The sequence below is a fragment of the Anser cygnoides genome, chromosome 6 (genome assembly GCF_040182565.1).
Source record: "Anser cygnoides isolate HZ-2024a breed goose chromosome 6, Taihu_goose_T2T_genome, whole genome shotgun sequence".
In the NCBI taxonomy this organism is placed as follows: Eukaryota; Metazoa; Chordata; class Aves; order Anseriformes; family Anatidae; genus Anser; species Anser cygnoides.
Window position 1 is genome coordinate 38,072,092 of NC_089878.1, and position 25,409 is coordinate 38,097,500.

General features: G+C 42.6%; 1 protein-coding gene and 1 long non-coding RNA gene across 43 annotated transcripts in view; one reads left to right on the plus strand and one right to left on the minus strand.

The window, feature by feature from the left end:
• Nucleotides 1-25,409, minus strand: part of GTDC1 (glycosyltransferase like domain containing 1) — a 298,807-nt gene that overhangs the window by 103,889 nt on the left and 169,509 nt on the right. For 29 of the 42 annotated variants that reach the window (XM_048062846.2, XM_048062845.2, XM_048062852.2 and 26 more), the window contains 3 exons: nt 21,964-22,034; nt 21,173-21,264; nt 17,683-18,219 (listed from right to left, as the gene is read on the minus strand). In XM_048062846.2, the coding sequence (XP_047918803.1) occupies nt 18,061-18,219; nt 21,173-21,264; nt 21,964-22,034 (322 nt within the window). In that variant the 3' untranslated portion in view covers nt 17,683-18,060. Of the gene's footprint in view, nt 1-12,527; nt 14,649-17,613; nt 18,220-20,747; nt 20,778-21,172; nt 21,265-21,963; nt 22,035-23,907; nt 24,054-25,409 lie in introns of those variants that run through there. The other 13 variants (XM_066999692.1, XM_066999691.1, XM_048062842.2 and 10 more) reach the window with 10 other exon arrangements.
• LOC106041000 (uncharacterized) lies at nt 17,557-20,534 on the plus strand. Its single transcript, XR_007162949.2, has 4 exons — nt 17,557-17,683; nt 18,276-18,358; nt 18,493-18,636; nt 19,543-20,534. It is a non-coding gene; the product is annotated as an uncharacterized lncRNA (long non-coding RNA).

Below are 25,409 nucleotides of genomic sequence, written 5' to 3' on the forward strand. Positions count from 1 at the left end.
AAGTGACCCAAACATCTTATGCCTTGAAATGAAAAAATAAAAAAGTAAATAAAAAACAAGCCATAAACCAAAAACAAATAAACATATGGGAAGGGGAGTCATGAAAAGTAACAGAAAAAAAGAAGGTAGATTTAAATTGTGCCGCATAGTTTGGCGTGGTTTTATTTTAACATCAAATTAAAAAACAAAAAAAGATTTAAGAAAACTAACAAAAAATGCAGGTAATAGACATATTGTGTGTGTTACATCCATGAAACAGAAAATAGGCAACCAAAAATGTGACAAAAATGTGCTTAGTTATGATATTCTTTAGAGCTTGGTCTGCAAGCATTTTTTCCTTTTCCTAAATACTGGCCATCGGTGTCTGCTAGAAGATTTTTCATGAATCTGACCGATCCCATCTCCCAAAAATAGAAGAAACCATGTTTCCCCACAACCGCAAGACTCAGCTGTAGGTTTTATACCGGGATTTGTAGCTGTAAACCAACACGGTGGCACGACATCCCCCTGCCCAAAGGCCGAGCTCATAGAGAAATTTCCGTGTGGGTTATGCAAAAGGAAAGGATTAAAAAATAAAAAGAGCATTCACTTCATGTCACTCCTTTAAAACATTATCACATAGCTCCTTTTTTTTTTTTTTTTTTCCTAACCTGACCTTTTTCCCTAACGGTTTGTCTATAACTTAATATAACTAATTCTTTTGAAATAATGTTCACAGTTAGCATAATTGGTGTTATATAGTTCTAATGTACATTACAGAATATTCTGTCACTAGACACTAAATTGAAATTTTAAAGAAAATGATAGAAATAGCTGTAAGGGAAAAAGTACCCTTTTAAATCTAATTTGCTATGCACCGCAGTAGGGTAATGGATGCAATGAAAGTTCCTTTATTGAGTTCCCATGTCCAAAAGGTATTTAGGTAGCAAAGGATGTTAAGCAGACCCCCTGTGCTCCTCCTTTAAGTAAAGATAGCAGGAAATAAGGTATATAGGTTTGTGTCCTCCTGATTTTTATTTCCTCAGGAGTACAACTTATGCAAAGGGCACCTTAGGCTACTTGGAGGATCACAAAGGGTGCCCTCGACCCCCTCGCTGTCTGCATGAATAGAAGCATCTAAAGGATGGCTGAAGCCATACAGCGAGTTAAATCCTTCAGGTGGGTCTTTTCAAATTCCAATAGTGAGGAGTTACTGGAGAATTGGTAAGGATTTCACTAGGCCCCAGCAGGTTTGAGATCAAAAGCCCTGGTTAAATAAAAGCCTGTTGGGAAATCTTAAAACCTCTTTGTAATGTAACTTTAAAAAGTTAATACAAAGAGCCCTTAGACTGAAGCCTGTAACAGCATGAACAAAGAGTATATCAAAACTGATTCCATTAAGGGAAGGCAGACAAATAAATTCATTTAATTTAAAGAGAAATCAGATATATTACCCTGCGAAAAACTAAAAAGCATACCAGAAAAAAACAGATTTTGCAATACACACACACATAGAGCTGTGAATAATAGAAATAGATATATATATAAAATCTATTTATAAATGCCTCTCAGAACAGAGAACAGAACATTATATACACACGTATATGCTCAAGCATCAATTTATCCAATGTGTGTATATGTGTGTGTATAATTCTAGTATATACATATTTTTATCATTTACGAGACCTCATGCTGGGCTTTCAAATCTGCAGTTAGATATATCTATATATGCATCCAGAAAAACGTGGCTGAAAGAGCCCCTATATTCAATCTGACACGAGGCGTTCTTCAACCCAATTAATTAAAAGAGATGAGTGCCCATCAGTCATCTGGCACAGGATTTTTTTCTCCATCCTATCGCCAGCGTGTCACGGCGTCAGTTGTGCAGCATGTTTGAAACAGAAAATCTGGGACTGGGATGTGGATATCCTTTATTAGCTGTCCTCTCTACGTTTATCTTGCTGGGGGTCCTGTGCTGGAGGCGGGGGGGAGGGGGGGGGTGACAGGAGGGACATGCCCACCTCTGGGCCACCAGCCCGAGCATCTCCTGGTAGATGGCACTGGTGCGGGCACCGGGGATGTGCGCAGGGCTTGCACCCTCCAAGAAAGGGAAGGGGAGGCTGAACCGTACTGCAGGGGCAGGCAGGGGGAGGGCTCAAAAGCATATTTTACTGATTGAGAAATGGTATTCCACTCCCAGGTCTCATAGGTTGTGCAGCTAGAAAAGGGAAGTGCATGTGTCGTGCAAACGGGGGTGAGTGCCTGCAAAAATCAGTGTTAATATTCTACAGGATTATTTTTTTTTAAAAAAACTTTTCTCCTTATAATTACATTCTGACATTTTAGTTCAACAATGCTAACCCTGAGCTCATTACGTTCATGTGTAACAGAGGAATGACTTCCACACTCATTCTCCAACCCTCACTCACGCTACCAGCCCCTGAAACGCTGCCCCTACGGCCGGCACAAATCAGACTCCACCCCCGTACTCGTCAAGAACAAGTTTTCTGAAGATAAGAAATCAGCAAAGTGTCTCACATGTGGTGCCTTTCATCCCAGTGAACAGCAACAGTTTCACAATCTACACAAACAGCACTGCTTTTTAAATTATTATCATTTTTAGTTAGACCCCCTAAAATGCATAGGAATTCAATGCCTTTTAATGACAGGTTTGGTTATCTTCTTAGCAATGTCAGTTCTGGTTATCTTTGGTAAAGCCCATCAAGCTGGTGCGGGGACCCCTATTTATCAATGTACCGTACGTTGACAACTCTGCTCCATGCTCAGAATCACTGCGGTGTCTGCTGAGGAGCTGCCTTTTGTGACAGGAACCCCAGAAAATGGGCAAAATGAGGAATGCCGGATCGAGGCGGGATTAGGAGGGCAACCCAGGCGAAAGACATGGATATTTAGGGGACTTTGGTCTCAGTGCTACAGCTGACGTCCTTGCTCTAGCAACAAATATTGAATAATTACAGGAGACAAATGCCATTCTTGGCTCCTCATTGGAGAGAAAGTATCTCCGAAAGCACCGTGTCTAATAATATCAAAGGTTGTGGTGGTTTCTGCATCACTGGCAATTTTTTAGACCGGTAGAGGATGAGGTTTTCTGGTTCAAACAGGAATTAATTGAGGGAAGTCATATGGCTTGTGTTATACACGTGACACCAGATGATCCAAAAAGTCCTTTCTTGGCCTTATAATCTACAAATAACCTCACGGAGGTACTGCTCTCCTGTGGATTAGCGGCAAACCAATGCTACTCTTGCTTGGATGAGTTTTCTGATCTAAATACCATCCAGACCCACACGGCCTGCAGGATTTGACTGGATCATGGCCTCAGACAGAGCCATTGCCAATTAATGCCTGGCATATGATGAACCAGGGCAGGACACACTCTGCTTTGGGTACTGTGTGATTCTGGAATATCATTAATAGCTACCTAACAAGCCAGTAGTGCTGTAAGCACACTTGCAAACATTATTTTATACTTGCTATCTTTACATGACCTTCCACCCTAGAATACCTAAACCAGCAGACACCATGGAGCCCTTCAGCTCCAAACTGATCAGATTCATTTGCAGGAGCAGTCCACAACTGTGGCTATTTCATAGCCCACAGAATGCACAAGGCTCCAGAGTTAAGTGGAAGCAGGACTACCTGTGGCAAACTGGGAGCATGGGGTCCTGTCTATCTTGCTTGGGTTCAAGGCAGAGGAAACACCTGGCTGAGCAGTGCTCGGGAATTACCAGGAGAATGATACGACAGGAGCAAGCTGGGTCTCTGTTTATTTCTTTGCATTATAAGGATTCCCCAGAATTCGTTTGTTTGAGTTACAGACGTGCTGTAAGGTCTTTGCAGTGGTTTTCCATGCAGTTCTTGGAAAGCTGGCAACTCGTGCGAAGGAGAGCCAGGCTGCCCCCTCCAAACCAGAGCTCAGCAACCACCTCAACGTCCACTAGAAATACTTCTCTATGGCGGATATTCCTGTTTCTAACTCTAGCCCTACAACCACGTTTCATTTCAACCTCTAGGATCATTTGTTATGTAGAAGGAAATGTGTCATTTATTAAGTCAACAACCACTTCCTTCAGTATCTCTAAAAATTTCTTCTGAGGTTTCCCTTTCAAGTACCAGTGCTATTTAGATTTTCAGGCTGAGAGCATAATGAAAGGTGGAAAAAGTTACTGTCATTACATTGATTAATCAGCTGCTGAAATTTGGCTTTCCATCGTGCCGCCCCTATTCTCTGAATGCGTGGCCTACTGCAATGTGATCAATTTGTCTGTGCAGGCTCCAAAACCCCAGAGCCACACGATGCAAAGAGGCAATCTTCTGCCCTCTTTGACCACAATAAGCAACATTACTGAAATCAGTGCTCCCGTACAAGTGCAGCGTGACCCCGCAGTTGTAGGCAGCGGAGTACGACTTCATTAAAAACCATACGCCGTGTTAGGGACTTGAAGCTTTTGCAAGGAAAGCCGGCATTAGACCAGCATATGTCTGAAACTGATAGTAAAATGTGTAATGCCTTAAACCCCACCTCTGTACTGTTATTTACATACGTATCTTTCATCTGACACAGGCTTCCCCTCCAGCACCTTGAATATATCAGTCCTAAGGAAGAGACTTTAAGTTCAAAGAGTGCCATCCCCAAATCAAAGTAGGGGGTTATCAAGTGAGGTGCGCCAAGCAGTAAGACAAAACATATGCATTTTTAATAGGTAGCCTCTCCTCCCCCTGAGGAAGCCAAGAAAAGAGACACTGTGAAGCTTCAGCAGAAAACAAGTTCAGTGGATTTATCCTCAGACTGCTGCTCACAAAAACAAAATTCACAGCTCCCATGCATTTTTGTTAGATGTTTTCCAAGCTTTCTTCAAAGCACCCAGGCCCCACCCTTGGCTGTCCTATTGACCAGGTGAACCCATCTCCATACCAGCACTGGAAAAGGGAGAAATAATAAAATAAAACAAAAACAAAAAGACCATGAAAGAGAAACAAAAATCTCAACAGGTCTGTATGGGATTTCAGCAGCATTTTATTTATTAATGCATATGTAGCTGCCATTGTATTCCAGCTCCCAAAGACAGATCTGTAAGGAATAGGCCACATGCTGATTGACAGCAGCCATAATTCCATACAATGAGACTGTATTAAATTGTTTGATGTGATATGATACTCATCACTTGTAACTGATCAAACATACTGCTGCATCAAACAGTATTACAATGCAATCAGGCTGGATATGGTTCCTGCCAAGGCTGTTCATCACATTGCACACTTCTGCATTAAACATATCTATTAATAGCATTGACAAACTACTCCTATCCAAATTTTTCCAAAGAATTGTACGACGTGAAATGTGCACAGAAATCCACACATAATGCTCTGCAGTTTGAGGCAGCCTTTCTGTTGGCTGAACGCTTCAACATGAAAGGCTTTGCTGATTTGGGGATTTTTGCAGGATAATACCCAAACTTGCAAACCTGTGACCCTAAACAGAGACACATTCCAGCTTCCTTCCTTCCTTTTTCTTTTTTTTTTTTTTTTTTTTTTATTTTTTTCCCTTTTTTAAATGCAGACAAATTGGAAGGAGGAATCCCAATCCTGCTTTTGCTGTCTTCCCCCCAGGGCCGGAGGGCTGCTCCAGGCCGCTATCTCGGAGAAGGGAGCCACGTTTGCTAACATTGACCCTTTTAGGGGCAGGAGGCATAAATAAAAGAAACAAATTCCTTGTCACCACTGTGCCTGCTGCAGACACAGAGGGTGGCAGGCTGCAGCCCCTGGGGGACGGGGCTTGCTGCGACGCGACAACTGTGGGGCTCCCTCGGCTGCAGAGGCCTAAACGAGCCTGGGTCTCTAGAGGGCAGAGGTCGGCTGTCCTCAGATCTGTGCGAGCGCTAGATTAAGTTTATTAATCTCCGGGCTTTCACTTAAAAACCAAATTATGGGCCGGTTAAACGTTAATGCCCAGGAGCTCGGGAGATGACGAATGCCCTCGGCTGGCGCTGCCGGAGGGGAGGCGAGGCGTGAGGCCTACAGGGCCGGGCCTGCTCTGCCATGTCCTCCCGTCACTCGTCGTGCTCCTGCGGCGTGTTTTGGTGGGGCACGGGCTGCCGGCCGGCCGTGCGAGGCACACCCCTTCCCCAGGGCTGAGAGCCTGAGCACCGATAGAAATATCTAGAAGGTCTCCCAATATCTCCCTACCTGGATGTTGTGTGGGGCAGAGCTGAGATGCCCGCTGCGCTGGGTAGATGTTGGGCGTTGTCTGAATAATGCCCACGTTAATATCAAAACGAGAGCCTCATCCTCAGCCCTTGGCGTGGAATTTATACCCGTGCCTGGATGAGATTCGAGATACCCATCTCTCTGCATCGCCTCTCCAGCGCCCAGGCACTGCATGAAACCAAGCATGCAATGAACATGGTATTTAGCAACCTCTGAAACTGCTTCTATCAGTGTATCTCATAAAACTACTCCAGCGTGTAAAAATGAAGTGATAAATGAGTGCGAGGGTTCCATATAATTCCTAGTGGACAGGTATGCACATCATAATTGGACAATCTGCCCCCTTGATTGCTATCTCAGCTTGGGAGACCAAGGATCGCATAGCCATGGAAAATACGAAGTAATATGCAGGAATGCATGCCCGAATATCTGACGCTGGCGCAGAACACCAGCTTTGTTGGGTTGGGAATGTGTACATTTCACATTTATGAATTTCTGCAAGCCGCAATGACAGAATGTGCCTTTTGTCCTGGTTTTCACTCCTGTGGTGCCAGAGTGAACAGATTAAACACATCAGATGGTAGCAGATAACCTCCATCGATGGCACCTGCCCCACAGAGGTTGCTTAAGAAAGGTGTACGAGGCATTTCCTTTTTCTAATTAAAAAAAAAAAAAAAAAGTCCTTCAAGATAGTAAACTGTCTGGTGCCCTAAAGAATGGCTTATGATGGAAGGTGTACAGAAAGGGGTTGCAAAGGGCTTTCACACTGTGGGGCCAGTTTTTAGCAGTAACAGCTCGGTACAGCGCATGGAGCTAGAAGCTGTAACTTTCTGTCTGGGTGTAGCTAAGTAATTCAAGATGCTGCAACTTAGATGTAACAGTAGAAAGGAAGAAGTTCAAAAACGAAGTCACAGGCATTTCAGCACGGCATATAGTATGCGAAATTGTGGTATTACAGAAATTGCTGAGAGTTTGGCCACAAAACGTTTCATACTGTGACTCTGCCAGGGCTGGGCTCCAACAAGCACGGTCATTTTCCCTTCACCTGTGCTTTTTTTTTTTTTATAGTTAACACAAAACAAAACCTCCTGCTCTATCAGAAAATTACAGCCCTAGTCCTAAGTGTACCTCTCCATAGATTAAATCAGTGCAACAGAAAAGTCACCGCACACCAGGCAAAGATAACTGAAAATCTGTTCTTACCCTGCCCGTACCACCTGAGTGCCGCTATTATTCCTCATCCTTGGGGAAAGGACCCCATATGCGAGTTTCAGAAACCACCTCGGTAACTCTGAGCATCATTATCAATAGTAGCATGAACTGCAGCTGGGATGCACTGAGAAGGCACGGTAATGCTCGCCCTAATCTCTGCATTCATCTCACTGGCCCTCGCTAGGAAGTTTAAGTACATTTACTGGGGATTCTTCAGCCCTTGAAAGGTAGGAAGACGTCTATGAGGCTTGACGTACTAGCTAATTAACTTGGGTTTGGAAAAAAAAATCTTCTTATCTACTTAACTTGGAGATACTCTCTTTGTTTTTAAGCCTGCAGACTACCTTCTCTTTAAAATACACGTTGTGCACAACTCCACAGTATGGAATGTATTATTTTATCTTGGACTTAAACCTACTAACATTCGAGAGAGATTTTTTTTTTTTTTCTCAAACATTTGCAGAATCAGCTGAATGATGGTCTCTAGCCTGTGTTTTGCAAGACAGGCTACAAAAATCAGCAAGCTTTTCTTCTGTCTTTAAAAATCCAGGAAAACAAATGTCTGAAGCGGTTGGAAATGAACCTGCAAATGCACACGCACCCCCCCAAATCTACAAGGAGTTTAAAAACCCTTCCTATTTTTGTGTCTTGGACTGCAGGATGGGGGAATACCGAGGCTGGGAGAAAGTGATTGAATCCGTGCCTGCAGCAGTTCGGGCACACGAGCATTTCATTCAAGGCACCCAACAGGAACACAGGAGTGAGCAACTCCTCGAACATCCCTGCTCGGAGTTAAACCACACTGAAATTTCTTGCAAATTGCACAGAGCGATTTTAAATCCTCACCATATTCCTAACAGATAGAACAGTGGCATGATTGACCAAGCTTTTTTTTTTTTTCTTCTTTTTTAAAGTACACATATGATGATGCATCATAGTTATAAACAGATGGTATTTGGCCTCCTTCCTATTCTCAACATTTGGAATTCCTAAACTATGTGAATTAAACAATAATATTTTATAAACATACAAGGGATTTTGCTCACTGCTTTGTTAACATAGAAATTATACAATGCTGACATTTATTTAAATTTTAAAAAGTAAACAAGAGTGTGTATTGAATTAAAGCAAACTAAAATCAACAGAAAGAAATATGTTCTGCGCGCACATTACCTACAACGGCACGGGCCTTTTTAGGGGAGACATAATGGGATGAAGCACAAATTGTAGCTTAGACAGTCTGATCCTTTGTGCTCCGAGGGCTCATTTAACACCTCGCTGTAAACAGCGGATATTTATACCATAATTGGCTAGCTGACCATCGGTTGTTCATTTACCACGGAACCTGCGATTATGGAGTTAAAAGAAGTTCCTTTCTGCTGGCTTTTCTAGGAGCGAAAGTGTGTTTGCAATTTCAGTACCAACTGGATTCAGTCTAACACTTGTACTTAGGATGAGAAACATTTTCACGATACCAAAATTTGGGGGAATGGGAGTATTCCTGGCAGGAAGGGAAGGAGAAAGTATTGGTTGCGAGGAGCAGCGTTCCCAGGGCCTGGGCTCCTCGCCTTCGCCTTAACCCCTTCCTCGGCGCCTCGCGGGCTGAGCACCGCCAGGTTTTAATCCCTATTCCCACGTCTGCGAGGAGGCCCTGTGATGAATAAATAATGAATCGGAGATTTTAATCAGCGTTATGATTTCTGAAAAGGCTAATTATCATTGTTTACAGACAGGCCTTGCCAGGGCGCTCCCCGTTTCGCCTCCACAGCCCCAAGGGTTAAGCCCTTTGCGTGCACCCGCCAGCCCTCACCGCCGCGCTCCGTCGCAGCGCTTCGGTTGGGGTTTTTTCTACTTAATTTTAATTATTATTATTATTTTTTTATTGATTTATCGGGGGCCGCGTTCGCAGCTCGGCCAGCCGGCCAGCCGCCCCGCACCCGCAGGGCCGGGGCAGCCTCCGCCGAGCGGCTCCGCACCGAGGCGCCGGGGGCCGCGGGCAGCCGCCGGGGGGGAGGCCGAGCCCGGGGGAGGCAGCGCCCGGCTCCGCTGCCGGCCGCGGGGCGCCCCGCTGCTGGAAGTCCTTCTCCTCGTCAGCAACCCCCCGGACTAGCGGCTGGCGCTCCGCGGGGCTTTGCCTCTGCCTCCCTTCGCCTCCCCTCGCCGCCTCCACCGCCGGCATTGCGGCCACGGGGCCGCTGGGGCAGCCCGGGGGGCTCTGCTCCAGCGGCTGCTTCCCTCCCTCCTTCCTCCTCTCCTCCTCCTCCTCCCCCTTCTTCATCTTCCTCGTCCTCCTCCTCCTCCCTGCCGCTGCCTCCACGCGGGGTGCGGGCAGAGCCGCAGCGCAGCTCCACAGCCCTCGATTATCAGCCCCCAGCAACAGCTGTGTATATTCGCTAAGAATGTAAAGAATATCAGAAGATAATGCAGCATTGCTATTTATTACCCTATAATTAAAGTTCTGACAGTGTTTCTATTATAAAACCTTATTTGCAAGGGTTCATAACTCAGAGGCAAAATTTTCCTCCAAGACGAAGCCTCGCTTACCAGGCTGAATCACTTAAAAGTATTTCAGTTAAATAAGGTTAGCCTATTAGAGGGTAAAATTCTCAAGGACTTTCATTAAGGTGCTCATTTATATCTGTAAATAAAGAATTGCCGAGGCCCCGAATCAAGGATATAGAAGAGGAAAATATTTTTGCAAAATCAGGGATTGATGGAAATGTTTTAATATAATTCTCTAGGAAATTATTCCCATGAAAACAATTTGTCTGAAAGAAAATGCCCTCCAGCCTTTTCCACACAAACTAGTCTTGGGCTAGTACATGAGAACCAAACTTAAAAGTGACTATGAGCAGAAATGAGACCGACTAATTCATTTCAACTGTCCTTACTGGAATAAGAAACAAAGAGTAAACAGCTCGAACGGGGAAAGGTGAATTTAATTTTCAAGGCCCTGTAACTTTTAATAATCTGAGGAACAATATGGGAGGTACGTTCTACCCTCCCAGTTATCCTGAGATAAATTCATTCAAGATTTATATTGGTGTAATAGAGAAGCAGAATTTGCTCCATGGCTTCTAATGAACTGCTGGCTCGGTCTTTAAAAATGCAATTAGAAAAATCTAGCCTCCTAATTCGGAACAGCTTTGAGCTAAGTCAGAGGTCTCGGCGCTGCGAGCACGGGTGAAGCTGGGCTGCCGCGCGGCTCCTCGCGGTGCCTGCAGCACGAGCGAGCGGGGCTGGGAGCGCTGGAAACGCTTTGCAAAAAAAAAAAATTCCCCGGTTATTTTAGGATTTTCTTTTCCATTAGACGGCAAAAGACAATTCTCATGTGGAATAAACCTGTGTTTCCTGTGATCTCAAACGCTAAGACAAAAGGATTGGGGGATTAGGTGCCTGGCCTGCTATTGATGCAGGAGGCGAGGAGCCGTCTGGTAGGAGTCAGCGAAACCCACCGCGCTTCAGCCGCGCGCCGCAGCTCCCAGCAAAGAGCTTGCAGTCGCGGTGTCAATGCAGGCGAAACATCAATAAATATGAAAGTAAGTCGGGGCTAATTCTGTCATTTTACTCTTAAGATCAGGTCTGTGCATTCTCAGATTACTCATGTGTGGAGGAACAACGGGACCGAGATCCCAATTTGCCTCTGTGACCTTTTGAAGTGAAGGCTTTAAATGAAGCAGCGCAGAGCGGCTGGCTTGTTTGATCTTCGCAAACTGCGAGCCAAAACTCCTCAGGTTGTTTCGGTCTGCTGCGGCACCCAGCCTCGGCCGGGGGGGGAAGACCACCGGGGGGGTAACAGGGCCTCGGCCCACCTGAGGCCTTGTGGCACCCCGCTGGCAGAGGACCCTGAAACGGGCCGGGCTGGCTCCAAAAACCAGGCCAGCCTCCGGGACCTAGGAGACGCGGCAAGGATGTTTTCATGCTCTGGACCAGCTGTGTATATTCACTAAGAATGTAAAGAAGTATCCGAGGATAATGCCGCGTTGCTATTTATTACCCTATAATTAAACTTCTGAGAGTGTTCCTATTATAAAGCATTATTTGCAAGGGTTTGTAACTCTGAGGGAAAATTTTCCATGCAGATGAAGCCTTGCTCAGACTAGCTAGGAATGGTTAAAGTATCACCGATCAGTAAGCGAGCCAAAGCCGGACATCACCTCGCTAAGGAGCTGGGTAAGACCTCCTTGGGCCGCGGGCCTGGTCAGGACGTGCTCTGGAGGCATCAGCGGTCTCGAGTCAAAACCATCGAGTTCTGGCGTATCGAGTCTCATGGCACTATGTGCGCAGGCTGTTCGCCACAAGCCATAGCATGACGTTGCAGCATCTCCTCTTTCCTTTTATTGGTTTGGAGAGCGACTCGCTGTGAAACCTGGGACAAGCCACTTTAATCGTACCATGCCTCAGTTTCCCCAATAGTAAAAAAAATATTCTAATTTGTTCTTGCTGGTGCAAGGTGTGATAGCCTTAGTGAAGATTTATGATGCAGTCAGACAGGAAATGCAAGAAGTTCTGCTACTTGGCTCTACCAAATGTGACTACCACATCCATGCACGCTTCCCTGAGAAGACCACATTCAACATCTAGAGCCAAGCTGGGCTTTGATCGAGCAGAAACAGGGAGAAACCAACATATAAGACAGATGATTACTGCAAAATTACAACTCTGCAGTGCCAGAAAAATATCTGAACATTTACCATTTGCCACTGGATCTCCCTCGGCTTTTTGACTGATTAATAGAGCAATTTTAAAGAGAGCTACTGCCTGCTCACGCTGAGAAAGGACAATTCAGCATCTTGATGGTGTCAGAAAAGATCCTTTCCCATTGCTGACTGGGAAGCCAGTGCGTGCAGTGGGACCAGCCTGAACCTCTCCTCTGCCATGGATGCAGCCCTGGAGCCCCATGGAGCTGGGGCAAGGCTGGCACAGGAAAGATGCTCACATTTACCATTGGGTGACAGCCTGCCGGCACGGGGACAAGAGCCACCCTGCCTGGTAGGAGGGAGGATGAAACCATACCTGTCCGTCAGGAGAGGTCTTACCAAGCTTTACGTGGTAATGACTTACCGAGAATCCTCTTCCTGCTGCTTCCCAGAACGGAGCTGAAAATCTTGGAATTGTCAGAACATTTTATTATCACTTGCAAAGCAGATTCTACTTCATCAGATAAAGGCACAATTGCATTCATTGACTCTGACACAAGGATATGCATAGTGATAAACATACAGATAGATGTACACACTTATACATGAATGAGATATGCTAATTAAAAATTGCAGTGGGCACTTTATTAAAAATTTATTGTACAATCTACATCTTCAAAACATTTTACATCAACAAACATAGCAGCTTGACTGCTGGAATCATAAGTGATTTATCTTTAAAAGACTGTATTTGTAACTGGATGCAAAGATTCTTGATGAACGGCCGTTACATTTATACTACTACTTTTTATTGGAAGTATTTTGACTGTTATCTGTTTGTTCTCCATCCTTGAGAGAAATAAAACAAGTGTCTCAGCTTTCATTTTATCGGATAGATGGCACCATGTAGCATATTTCCCATGCTAGTTTGAATTACAGCTGTTTATCTTTCAGCTTTCTTTAAGATTAATTAAATGCAAATGTAACTCCGCGAATCATGGGATTACCTGCCAGACCCCTTATTAATACCTTCACTTAAAAACCCCTGTGCCAGAGAGTCATTAATTTGCAAAAAGAAAAGTGCTAAAGCAGCCCTTTGCCTACAAACAATTCAGAGATGGCTGCCCAATTAGTCCGGTAGCACTCGGATCCTCCTTTCAGGCCCTGTGGCCCTTTGAGGACACAATAAGGCTCCAATGATAACCTGGCAACCTAGGTAGAAACCCAGCCAAGTGTGAGCGTTTGAAGCTGCAGCTTGGCTGCCATCGTGTCGGCGAAAAGAAAGAATTCAGGCACCATGTCATCCAGTACAAAGGATAAAAACAGATTCAACCGGAAATTCAATGTGGCACCACATATGGGATACATGAGTGCGGTTATACAACAGGCCACATATTTTTTTTGAACAGTCTCCTGCATGTGATGCCGAGGACATGTGTAACCATCATAACGTCTCTAAGAATCTGTATTTAATTTGAGCTGGGGTGGTGGCAGGGATTGGAGATCTGAAGCCGCCACAGGTTTGTGGCAGATGGCTCTGTGTCAGCTATGACAAGCAGCCAGGCTCGGCTTCCTCTGCAGATTTTCTTTTCTCTCTGATCAGGTAAATATGGGCACACTCTGGAAACTTCCACAATTCTGCCTGAGGCTGCAAGTTTGTGACTTAGCCCCATCTGTCACAAATCTTCCCTCGGTTCTGTTGCGAGCAGAGACCTGAATTTACCACGGAGCGCTGCCCAAGAAAAGCCAGCCATCTCGCCCTACGAGGAAGCAGAGGAGAGATCACACGCAGAACGTCAGCTGCTGCCGCAGAAGGGACGTCTCCGGCCTCGGGAGGAGCAGCGTGTGCGGAGCCGCTCGTCCTGGGGACCAGCCCCGCCGCCGTGCCCCGGCCTTGCCCAGCGCGGCCCCGAGAGGCGGCGGGAGGCTGCTGGAAGCGCCAGGCCGGATCCAAAGGGAGCCCCGTGAAGTTGGTGGCAGCCCTGTTCGAGCACTTCCACCACCAAACGCCGCTCCTACCAGCGGGCTCAGCAGACACAGCAAGGGCCGAGCGGGACCGACCCGCCTCACACCTCAGACCTGGCAGAACCAGGAACCGGCAGGAGAGAGGGCCTAACTCCCCTGTGCCGCCATCGCTGGTCTGGCTTTTGGCCTCTACTTCAGAGTAACCTTGGAGAGAATCAACTCCACTCCTGTTTTTTTGGAGGGGGGTAAGAGTGGTAACTCTGCAAAAGTCTGGGCATTCATGTTTTCAAGGAATAGAACATGATTCAGTCAACAGTTCCTAAATATGCAGAGACAAAATCGTCATGAGTAGCAAAGTTTTCACAGAAAGCAAGATCTTTGTGTGAAGAGACAGCACAGTAAGTGTCAGCAGCACTGCAGTATCTTCTATGATACAAACGTTTTTGTTTCTTGTGTCCTCAGAGTGGAACAGAAATATTTAATATCTATGCTGCCATCAGTAGACTTCAGAGTTAACCTTCCGAATTCAGTAAGGATCCGTTCAGACCTGCTGCTTCAGGGTAGCTGGAGTTCAAGCAGACAGTACTATTTTGGCATACATTTTATGCACATTCTTAGAATTCCCTTAACAAAATTGAGAATCAATGATTATTATTCAGCACAAAACCTGAGACTTGGAGTGCGAGAAAGCAGAGTGATTTACAGAGCCAAATTGTGTCGGGTCAGCTTTACTCCGTGACCCAGCTCCTTCCCCCTGTAAGTGAGTATTAGGGAAGAATCAAGGTGGAAAGCAGCTTGTAGTAATTACTTTTGGAGCTCAGCTTTCAAACTCCAAGCACCTTTGGAAACCACCATCAAAAGACAGCATTGGTTTACGTGAACTGGGTGCACTGTGAGGCCCGAGCCAGAGCTATATAATACTCCTCAGTAGAGTAATAGTATTTCCTTGAAGAAACTACAGTTTCTTTTATCAACCTTTAAAAACTCACTTCTTTCTTTCTGTGTTTAAATAAAAACATAGATGTTGGATGTGAATTTATGCAAGATACCCTTCCATTAGGAAAAGAAGGTTCAGAACACATTGAGCAACCACGACACTAGGAAAAGAGCTTCAGGCTTTCTTTCTCAAGGTAATGCGGATACACTTTACTGAAAAACAATTAGTTTTCATGCGTTTTGCAACTCTTCTGTCAATCTTAATTCCTTTGACCCATTTCTCCATCTACCATTTTGCAGTGGCTGTGGTTCATCTACTTTCTAAAACTAAACTGGAAGCTATCTATCACTGTTATAATAAAAAGTTCAAAGTCCTCGTGTTGATGCTGAAATATGCCCACAGGACTGCCTTCTTAATGAATGCTTTCTTCCTGCTCCACAAGCATGGCCAACTGCTACGAGCTGTAGACCAGGATTTTCAGAGAGCTGAAAGTTCCTCGATCCCCTGGCTTTCAGAGAGCCACAGCAAGCCATGGGAAAAGATGGAGTGGGAGCTTCTGCTTCCAGCAAACAGCTCAGGAACAAGGAGATACTCAACATAATATGGTTGGCTCTCAGAATAACCTAGCAGGCAACTTCTAACCGCCCCTGCTAGCTCATTTCTTCTAGCGTGAACATCCACAAAAGCTAGCAGACCTCACTCTACCAAAGGTGTTTCCGGACCCATGTGCAGCTTGTAGACCTTAGATTGACCCAAACTGCCTAAATTGTGTCTGTGGTCCAGCAGATCTTTCTACCTCCTAATGTAGCTAGGTGTTTGACTATATCAGATATATGGGAATGAAAAATGTGAAGAATTCAGTCTAACCTAGATGCAACCCTCAGCAATTGAATCCATCCTGCTGTGAAGGTGGCCCTGCTTTGAGCAGAGGCTGGACCCAGATGACCTCCAGAGGTCCCTCTCCGAATTACTCTAGGATTCTTTATTCTAAATAAGTAACCAAGGTTTTCTTTCACATAAAAAAATCATTGTTCATACATTTTACTTAGGCAGCTCTTCCTAGCACCAACAGAGACGAGAGGGCATGGAGGCAGCATGCTGCATTTCATTTTCTAACTGCACTAACCTTCCTATACAGGCTCTGAGAGGAAGATTTAGACCATCTCTGAAACCACTTTAAATTATTCTCACTGGAAATTGAGCATCACAAGAGGAAAATACAAGTTTCACACCTGTGCTTCCAGCCTGCTTCTGACCTGCACCTAATGTCAACCAGGTAGAAGCAGGAATTCAGTACAGTGCCTCCTTCTTTCCCTGCAAACTTGCCCTGCCACTGAAAGGAAAGTCAGCACGATGGGTGGGAATATTTGTACTATTCACACAGCCTGGAGAGCTCTAAATTAACTTTATCAGCTTGGGACAAAAGATCTGGAGAACACTGTAAGCAAACATCTGCTCAATATACATTCACGGTTAAAAAGTAAACAGTGTGTTTGGCTCCATAAGGAGCAGGTTGAAAATTATCACAGAGTACAACACATCACATAAATTGACGGCATGGCCTAGAATACTCTGTAAAGTAATGATCACACCAGCACAAAAACAGCTCTCAAGCATCAAAATGGCTTGAATGATAAGAGGTAAGAATATAAACACGGGATAACATTCACAAGGAGAGACTGAAAAGCCCAGGATACTGTAAGTGTTTGACAAATGTTTACAAAATAATGAATGGTTTGGAAAAAATGGAGTGGGAGCTTCTGCTACCAGGCGAACAACTCAGGAACAAGGAGACAGTCAATGCAACTGAAGGTGGGACACTCTGAGCCAACTGAAGGAAATCTTTTAATGCTTGTGTCTATAAACATGGAATGAACTGCCTTGCTACAGAGAGCCATGAAAGACAGCAAGAGAGGTTTCCAAGGGCCTGAATGTCAAATGGAGAACTAGTATGTACAGTATGGAAATACTTAATACTAAAAGAACATGCAAGATTATAAAATCTCTGATTCCTGGGTTAAGACCAAGCTCTAATTCTAAAAGACCAAGAGAAGACCTTTAACACCCTACTTCTACCCGTGTCAGCCTTCTCTCAGATATCTGATGCTGACCACTACCAAAACCATGATATTAAACTAAGCACATGATGTGCTGATCCAAACAGGCAGCAAGCCTATGGAAAAATGAAGTTCTCACGGAGTTTTTTCGGAGGGTGGTGAAGTAGAAATAAGGACAGAGGCATCTTCCCTGGCTCTTACAAGGCTTGTTCAAGAGCTGTGAAGAAATTTTGTTCCTTGCAATGGGGCTGAATGGCCGATGGACATCTGACATGGGGCTCCCCCAAGCTCCCACACATCTAGCCCACTGTAACCTCACGGAGCTGCCTGGGTTGGAGGGCAGTTGCATGCAAGTGCAACAAGTTGCTGAGAAGGCCTCTTGCCACCGTCCTAGCTGTGCCTAAATATTAAAGCTGGATCAGAAGAGAACTCCTACCTGTTCTCCTGAAATAGCAACTATATCGCTTTATCTCAAATGGAGCAAAAAGAGGGAAAAAAAAAAAAGAAAAGAAAAGAAAAAAAAGTTTTGTTAGAACAGCCCTATTCAGCCAAATTCTGAGACTGGAAACAATTCAGATGTCTAAGGTCTAACAGGGATCCTAATTTGATTTTACAGCAGTTTAATCCCTTTGAATTCAGCACAGTTCCTTATCTTCTACAGTGGTGTAAGTAGGAAAAAAAAATCACGCCATGTGTCTTTTCATAGGCAGGTGAGCTTCTGTAGTGTGATGGAAATGAGAAGATGAATGTCAGAAAGTGGGCCAAATTCTTTTCTCTGTTAAACAAGCATGAGTGAGAGTAGGATTTTTCTGCAGCAACTGAAGCTGACAGCATGTCAACCAGCACTCATTCAGCTGGGAGGGCTGGGAGAGATGATTTAAAGTTGTCAGCTCCTTCCATGCCTGGCTTTTGGCAACTCTTCTTGTCCCTTTCCACTGTATACTCTTTATACATGCTGTTTTAAATTAAGAAACTGAAGTGAGGGAACTGAAAGGTAAACTCAGAGAAAATAGTGCAGAAACAAATGTTTCACCCTATTTATTTATTTTTTAAATCTACGAGATAGGACTCGGGGAGCTTGCAGACACTGACAGGTCCTGTGGTGTGCTCCAGTGGAAACTGGTGCCCTGTTGTTGTTATTCGCTTCGTTTTGGCACTTTGGCAACCACAAATAGCCAGAACCAAAGAGGAACGTTTGATTCTATAAAACCAGAAGAGAACAAATAATTGATAACAAATGAGGTTTGTTTTCAACAGATCTCGATCTTCTGTTAACAACTGGTAGAAGGCAGCGTCGAAATGCAAATGAACCGGCCCTGGGTGCTGTGAGAATACCCAGGGTAAGTAATGTATCATTTGGAAAGGTTTCTCTAGGTGCTTACATTATGGGCATTTTTAAAAGTCTGCCAGCATGAATCTGCTCAGTGGAATTAAGCTATTACACTTTAATACACGGGTCTGTGCATTTTCACAGGGATATTCACTGCGTCTGGCTCCCTAACCTGGCTGCCCCGCTGCCATTCATCTTCCCCGTGCCCCCAACTTTGTCAGCACAGGCACTGAGGACAACTGAAGGAATAACTGCCTGCTTAATGAGACTGCTGTCTACTTATTACGGGTATCCTTAGCAATAAAATACAATATGTGAAAAGATAACTCGAAGTACTTCTGATGCTGATTACTTTCTGATCTATAAAGCAGAATCCCCAAGCAGTAAAGAAAAGCATTATTTGCTTTTAAAGCAGCTTTACTTTTTTTCCAAAACCGAACAGCTACTTTAAGAACTGTGGTAGGGAGCATGTCAGGAAGGTTTCTGAACGAGAAGTAGCTAGTTGGTATATATTACTGTGGGGGGGGCCCTCTTCTATGCCACTACAGTATATACTATTATACCATTCTGAAATAACTGAGACCACAGTGGAAGCACTGCGTGCCCTTCATGATTTCACTCTTTTCAGCTTCCTAAAAAGAAGCATCGTTCCAACTCTGGTTACACACGTCTAAGTTAGCATCTTCCTAGAAGGTTTACGGATAGTTTCATTGCAAAATACAGACTTAGTGTACGTGGGTGTAGGTACAAAAGACAACTCTAACAGTATTCTCAGAGCTGAGCCAAAGCCTATTAAAGACAACAGGGATCTTTTCAATGGTATTCACAGGTTCTGGATTAGGCCCTGCTTTACTCATTTTAAAACGATCCCCATGCAGCTCAGTTGCTACCTGTTGCAGACGCTCACTGAACACTCAGGACATCTGGCGGAGCTGCACCATTCATAGCACACGAGTCTGTCTGCAAAGGATGGGGTAAGCCCCCCCATTTTTGCAGTTGCACCCTGGCTGCAAATAATTCCAAGGTTTTTGTTTTTTTTTTTTTTAATTATTTTTTCCATAAGAGAATCACTAAAGCAAATCAGTAGTTTGGTTATGGGGCCTGTGCAGACACTGCTCTCTGTGCCACTTTTTAAGCCCATACTGCTTCACATCAGTATTTGACCTGCCATTATTTCCACTTTTGGTGTGCCAGCCCTGGCTTTATTTAGGAGCTGGGGATCCACACGCACAGAGGAGATCCACGTGAGCAGGACTGTTAGCCGAACTTGAAGCATCGGGAAATGTCAAGGTAAACGTTTAAAGGACTGCTTCCCCTTTGAAGCCACCATGTCTAACTATACAATACTATTGACTCAAGTAGTAATGCTGAGCGCTGGAAGTGTTCAGTCAGCATTTTAAACTATTATGAGCTACCTTCTGAACCATTGCCAAGTTAATAGACAATGAAAGATAATGAGCTTGAAATTGGGTGTTAAATTGCATTTTTGGTTCTCTCCTTTTTTCTTGAAGTTTAACTGTTTCCTGCAGAAACAACATCATCTTTGATGTATCATTATGTAAATGTCTATTTTTAGGTCACAAAAAAAGTCAAGTGCGGGCTAAACTCTCCCTCCTGCTACATGTGTGCGCAAAAGGGTAGGGAGGCACACGAGACGCTGCAAGACCAAGACTTTCTGGTCCCCAGAGGGAGGAACTTGGAGAGATGAGGTTAGGTCTGCTGGCAGCATGAGCCTCCAAATTAGGAAGGAGATTACTCGACTCGCTCGTTAACAGTGTGCCTGGGTGGCTTCAGCCAAGGAATGCTCGAGGAGAGACCGCTTTTATATTGCACAGGTAACGCAAGCAGCATATCTGCCTATGCACTCCCTCGAAGGACTTTCAGGTGAATCCAGGTTTTCACAAATGCTACCTGGAACACCTTTGTCGCGCAGGGGTAATGTGTATCTGCCCTGGTCACGGTGCTTCCAGGGCTGTAAAAGTTATAGCTGAACAGAAAATGCTGTAAGTTTGCATATTAGCATGCAGACAATAGCAGTTATTTTGTAAGAGCAGTATCGTGTAATAATGATTTTTCACTGAAATAATATAAAATTTAGTGCTCTATCTACATAATTAAAAAAAAAAAGTGATTCCTAGCAATATAAATACACATCTTGAAAACGCAGAAGTCAGTCTAGCATTGAACACTTGATCAAAACTCGAATGGAAGGTCTATCACTTAAACTGTATTTTCTCTACATAAATAGCTCCAAAGAACAGAACATGATAAATACCAGTAAATTATGCTTCTAATAAACTTTTTTTTTTAATGCTTAACATAACTCAAAAAGCAAGGAGTTAAAATAATCATAACTATCAAACTAATTCAAATAATTCCAAAAGGCAGAGAAGTCTTACCTGGTCCCAGTCACCTGCATGTTTTGAGGACTGCAGATTAAATTAGGATAGGAAGGTAGGTTTATCCTCATTAGTATAATTGTAGGATCTTTCTTTTATTTTCCTTTTAAACTAATGAGTTACATTAATCCAGGTTCATTTTTATAAGCCTCTTGGGTCCAAATGTAAAGGACAGTCATTTTAGAAAACAATAAATTAAAAAAAAAAAGCATGTAGCATGCATTAAGTGCACGTATTTCATAAGACCTAGGTTAATACAACTGGCATCTAGTTTAATTAATCCTTGTTAGTGTAACGACTAATATCCCTCCCTAGCATGTTTCCTTTAAACATTAGTATGTTAATTAAATGTTGTTTTTTTAATTTTTTTTTCCTTTGTACTTCAATATGGCATTATATCACATAAAACTGTTCTGAACAACTACCTTATAGAGATGTTTCCTTACAATATCTGGTCTCTTGCAGAAATTCTGAAGCCTTTTAAAAAGCTGTTCAGGTGTAGAATACAGATATTCAGCTGCAGGAAAAACAGATACATTTTTAATGAAACAAAAACCTCAAAGCACACACTCGATATTAGTCACTTTACTAATTAAAAATGCATATTGCTCTGTGCCGCCTCGTGTTTTACATTATTTAAGCATGATTTTATAAGGTTACCTCAGCTCACAAGGATGTTTAATGCTAAATAAGACTGTGTAGTTGTGCTGTTTAGACATCTCCTTTGGGTGATTAAAATACATTATTCTAATGTAACACAATGCATATGTGATACATTTAGTGATGAGATTTTTCAAAGAACTGGTACTACATTAGTGTGTATCCTGTACCACAGTTGCATAGTATTAAGTATTAAATTGTTTAAATAATTTGGTGTGATTTTCAGGCGTCTTTTTTTTTTTTTTTCTGTATCTCAAAAAAATCTGCAAGCCATTGCAGCATCACTGACCTTTTAACAAAAATCTATCATTATGGGTTGTGTATGCTAACAATGAAGAATGCTATTTCAAAACTTGCTTTTGTGTTATCTTAAAAGAACAGATGGCAAATATAAACTTCGTCTAATGTATTAAAACACATAAAATTTTCCTTAACACTAACATGTTGGCTTGCCAAATAAACAATTGCTTTTGCTCAAGTTTATTCTCAAACTTTATATTTTAGCGTGAATCGCCTATTACTTTTCAGGAAAAGGAGTGAGCAGCAAAGCAGCTACCTGGAAATATCTCCGGGTACACCAAGGCCTTGGGACACAGTGGATAACAACCGCAATATACAGCTTCAACCCTGAAGATTAAAAATAATAAAAGCATGAACAGGACACTGGGGAGCCAAAAACTTACTTTGGTGCAAGAGCGTAGAGGTTGACTACATATAGCACAAGTAAAGCATTTTTCTGCTCAGCAGCTCAATCCTTCTAAATGCCAAAGTTGCTCTTTTTAAAGAAAATTTTATTGATCATATGAATTACATAGAACAGAACAGCGAGCATATGTTTTGTTCGCTGAATAAATCAAAGCGCAGCTCTGCATTTTTTTGTTTTTTAAATACTGTTTAACACATTTTATAATCAGCAGACAGACACATGTAACAACATGGTGAAGTATGGACGGCTTTTCTTAATAATACTGCAGAAAAACAAGGGCATGCATACGCGCATTTGTATATACGTGTACGTATACACAGATGCACACAATCGCCCTTACCTGGCAGAGCAGACACCCTCCTCAAACTTTCCAAGTCCAAAGGTTAGAATTAAACACAGCCTAGGAACAACTCGCAGTGTGCTTTGGGCTGGGATCTTTTAGCTTATGCACATGATTCAAATGATTTCCTTGATTTTCCAGGACATAAACTTTTTTTAAATTTTTAATAAATACTGATGAGATTCCCCTGCCAAAGTCTGTTATGTTTTGTAGATTTGTTTTTTTAAGGAACAATTTACGTATCTTCTGTAACATCAAATCCAAATATTTTATAATTGCGACACAATGGCACGAAGTTTTCTAGTAGCAATTCTCAAGAAAAGCTATCTGATTCCTGTTTGCATTTTAATAACTGAATGGGTTAAAGCATCAAGTTTTCAGTTTATTTTTTTTTGCATAATGACCATTGATCTGACATAATGTCCCTCAAAAGATACAACTGTAATTTCTGTTGGCCAGAAATTACATACTGAAATTCAAAACACTTCTTAAAATATGTTTATTTTATGAGAGTCTTTGAATTTCCTCCAACATGTTGACCATACGAGGACTTTATTTTTAACTTCAGTTTCCCTCGGTCCCCAGAAAAAATCTGAAATCTTGTCAGTGTTCACCTTTTTTATTTTCAGTGACAATCCAAAAGGCTTTCGCTACGTTCATGTACACATTGGCTTTGTTACTTTATTACAGGCACCCAATCCAGTCCAGACTGAATCCTGCTTACTTTAGCTCTACTTGTTTTTCAATAGGCAAAAAATAAAATAAAGAATAACACAGTCAGCTTTCATGCTACAAAACTATGCATATCCACAAAACCCAAAGATACACATTTCTCTGCAAATGCTTTTGCTAGGCAATGATTGCTAGTTTTTCCATAAACTTAAATTTTGTAATTTATGTTTCCTTTTTTTTTTTAAATAACATATGCACTTCAGATTGCATTTTAAACATTAACAACGATTTCAAAGTGTACATCGTCTAGCACTATATTTTTTACCAAAGGGAAATGTTTCTGATGTGTGATTTAATTGATGATTTCAGTTCTTAAATATTGTGTCATATGTCAAAGCAAATAGATTTTTAAAGTTTTCTTTAATCTAGGAAAAAAAAAAAAGAGTGAAACTGTGGACATTTCAGTAATAGCTCAGATCACTAAGTTATGTTAAAATATTTGCTTTTTAATCGTATCGTCTGCATGAAAAAAAAGAACAGCTCCCTAAAACAAAACTGCAGGCCAAGATGCAATCTGAGTCATCATCTGAGTATGCAATTTCCCCCTTACGAAAATCCTTTATCAGGATCATGAATTAGTAAAAGCAGAATTTAATGTTTCTGTAGTTTACTGGATAAAAGGTAAAATTTGGAATTCTTTCATTTGCAAATGATCCTATTCGCATACTAATTTTCTACCTTTCCGCCCCAAAGTTTACATGCACCCTCGGACAGGTTCTCACCGCGGCGCAGCCAGTCTCCTTGCAAACCGTGCACCTTTAGATGCCAAGAGCTATGGATCAAACCAAACTGGGCAGCGCGTTCCCAGCACACAGACACAGCTTCAGGCTGAACAGGGAAAGGGGAGCTTCGTAACTTCCACGCGTTCCTGCCTTTTCCCAGAAAAGTATCATATCATAACAATAATACAATTATTCTTCATTTCAGTCCTTAAGCACTACTAGTTAAATAATAAATAGAGTTCCGATTGATCTATTGTTAAAATGGCTAGTAAATGACCTTTTTATTCCAATTAACAAATCATCTGCTAAATCTATGAATCTTAATATTCAGATCTATTCACTTCAATTCATACAATTTATCTGCAAATAGTTGTTGGGCTTTTGATTCTAAATATAATTAGCTGATAATTTTGCTTGGCTGAATTACTTTTCTGGAGGGCCTGCTAAGGCTCTCAGTCGCATTATCTAGCAATAATGAATCTGATAGGTGAAATTTTTTACTGTAATGAGGATGAGACACAGTTGTGACACCTGAGTCTAGTAATAACAGAAGACTGCTAATTATCGACAGCACTTTTTTGTGTGATGCACAGAGAAAAAAAATCCCTCATTATTAAAAAATAAAAAGTTACAATTATAAGTGACACCGGAGGAGAGTAAATAAAATGGAGTGATTAAAACATTGCTGCTTTAAGGGTGTTTTTAATTAAGTGGAAATGCTAATGTTGTCATACTTAGCAGATGGGATTAAAATTAGTTATTGTAAGTAACTCATATTTTATGTTATGGTTTCCACAGCATGTCTACAAGATCTAAGAAAGTGATACATTCCATAAGACATTTAAAAAATGAAATTCTCATAGTCTTTACAGCTCATAATAATGAACATCATGAATAAACTATTGAAAAAAAATCCTGCCAAGGATTTTACCATAGTGACTTAACTAGCATGGAATGTAACCATAATGTACTGGGCTGCTGGAATCGCACTGCTGGTCTGCCTTTGTCTTTTGCTGATTGTTGCATTTCTTATTTCCTTCACACTCAACAATAACAGAAGTTTGGTGTTTGGGCAGGCATCCAACATCAAGTGTGGTGTCAAGAAGGTACAGCTTTGGTGCAAGGAAAGATGATGACCACCCACCAAGGTGATGTTCTAAACTAAAGCACAGGATGCATCGTGTAACTGCAGATAAAAACCTAATTGCACACTTTCTCCTACTTTATTTGTGTAAAATTTTCCATCTGCTACATCTAAAGATGTCTAAACTGTTAGTATCAAACCTGCATTCAGCTGCCAGCTGTGCACATTAAGGATTGCAAAACACTAAGTAAATGAGGCAGCATAAAACCGAGTAGTACTGGTCCATCTGCCCAGTACTGGTAGGGACCCCCATACCTGGTCCTTTTAAAGCACCACACTGCTGCTCAAATTGATAAGGAAAATACTTAATAACGTGCTTTAAGAGTCTTGGTTTAGAAAGCTCAATTTGCATTCGCTA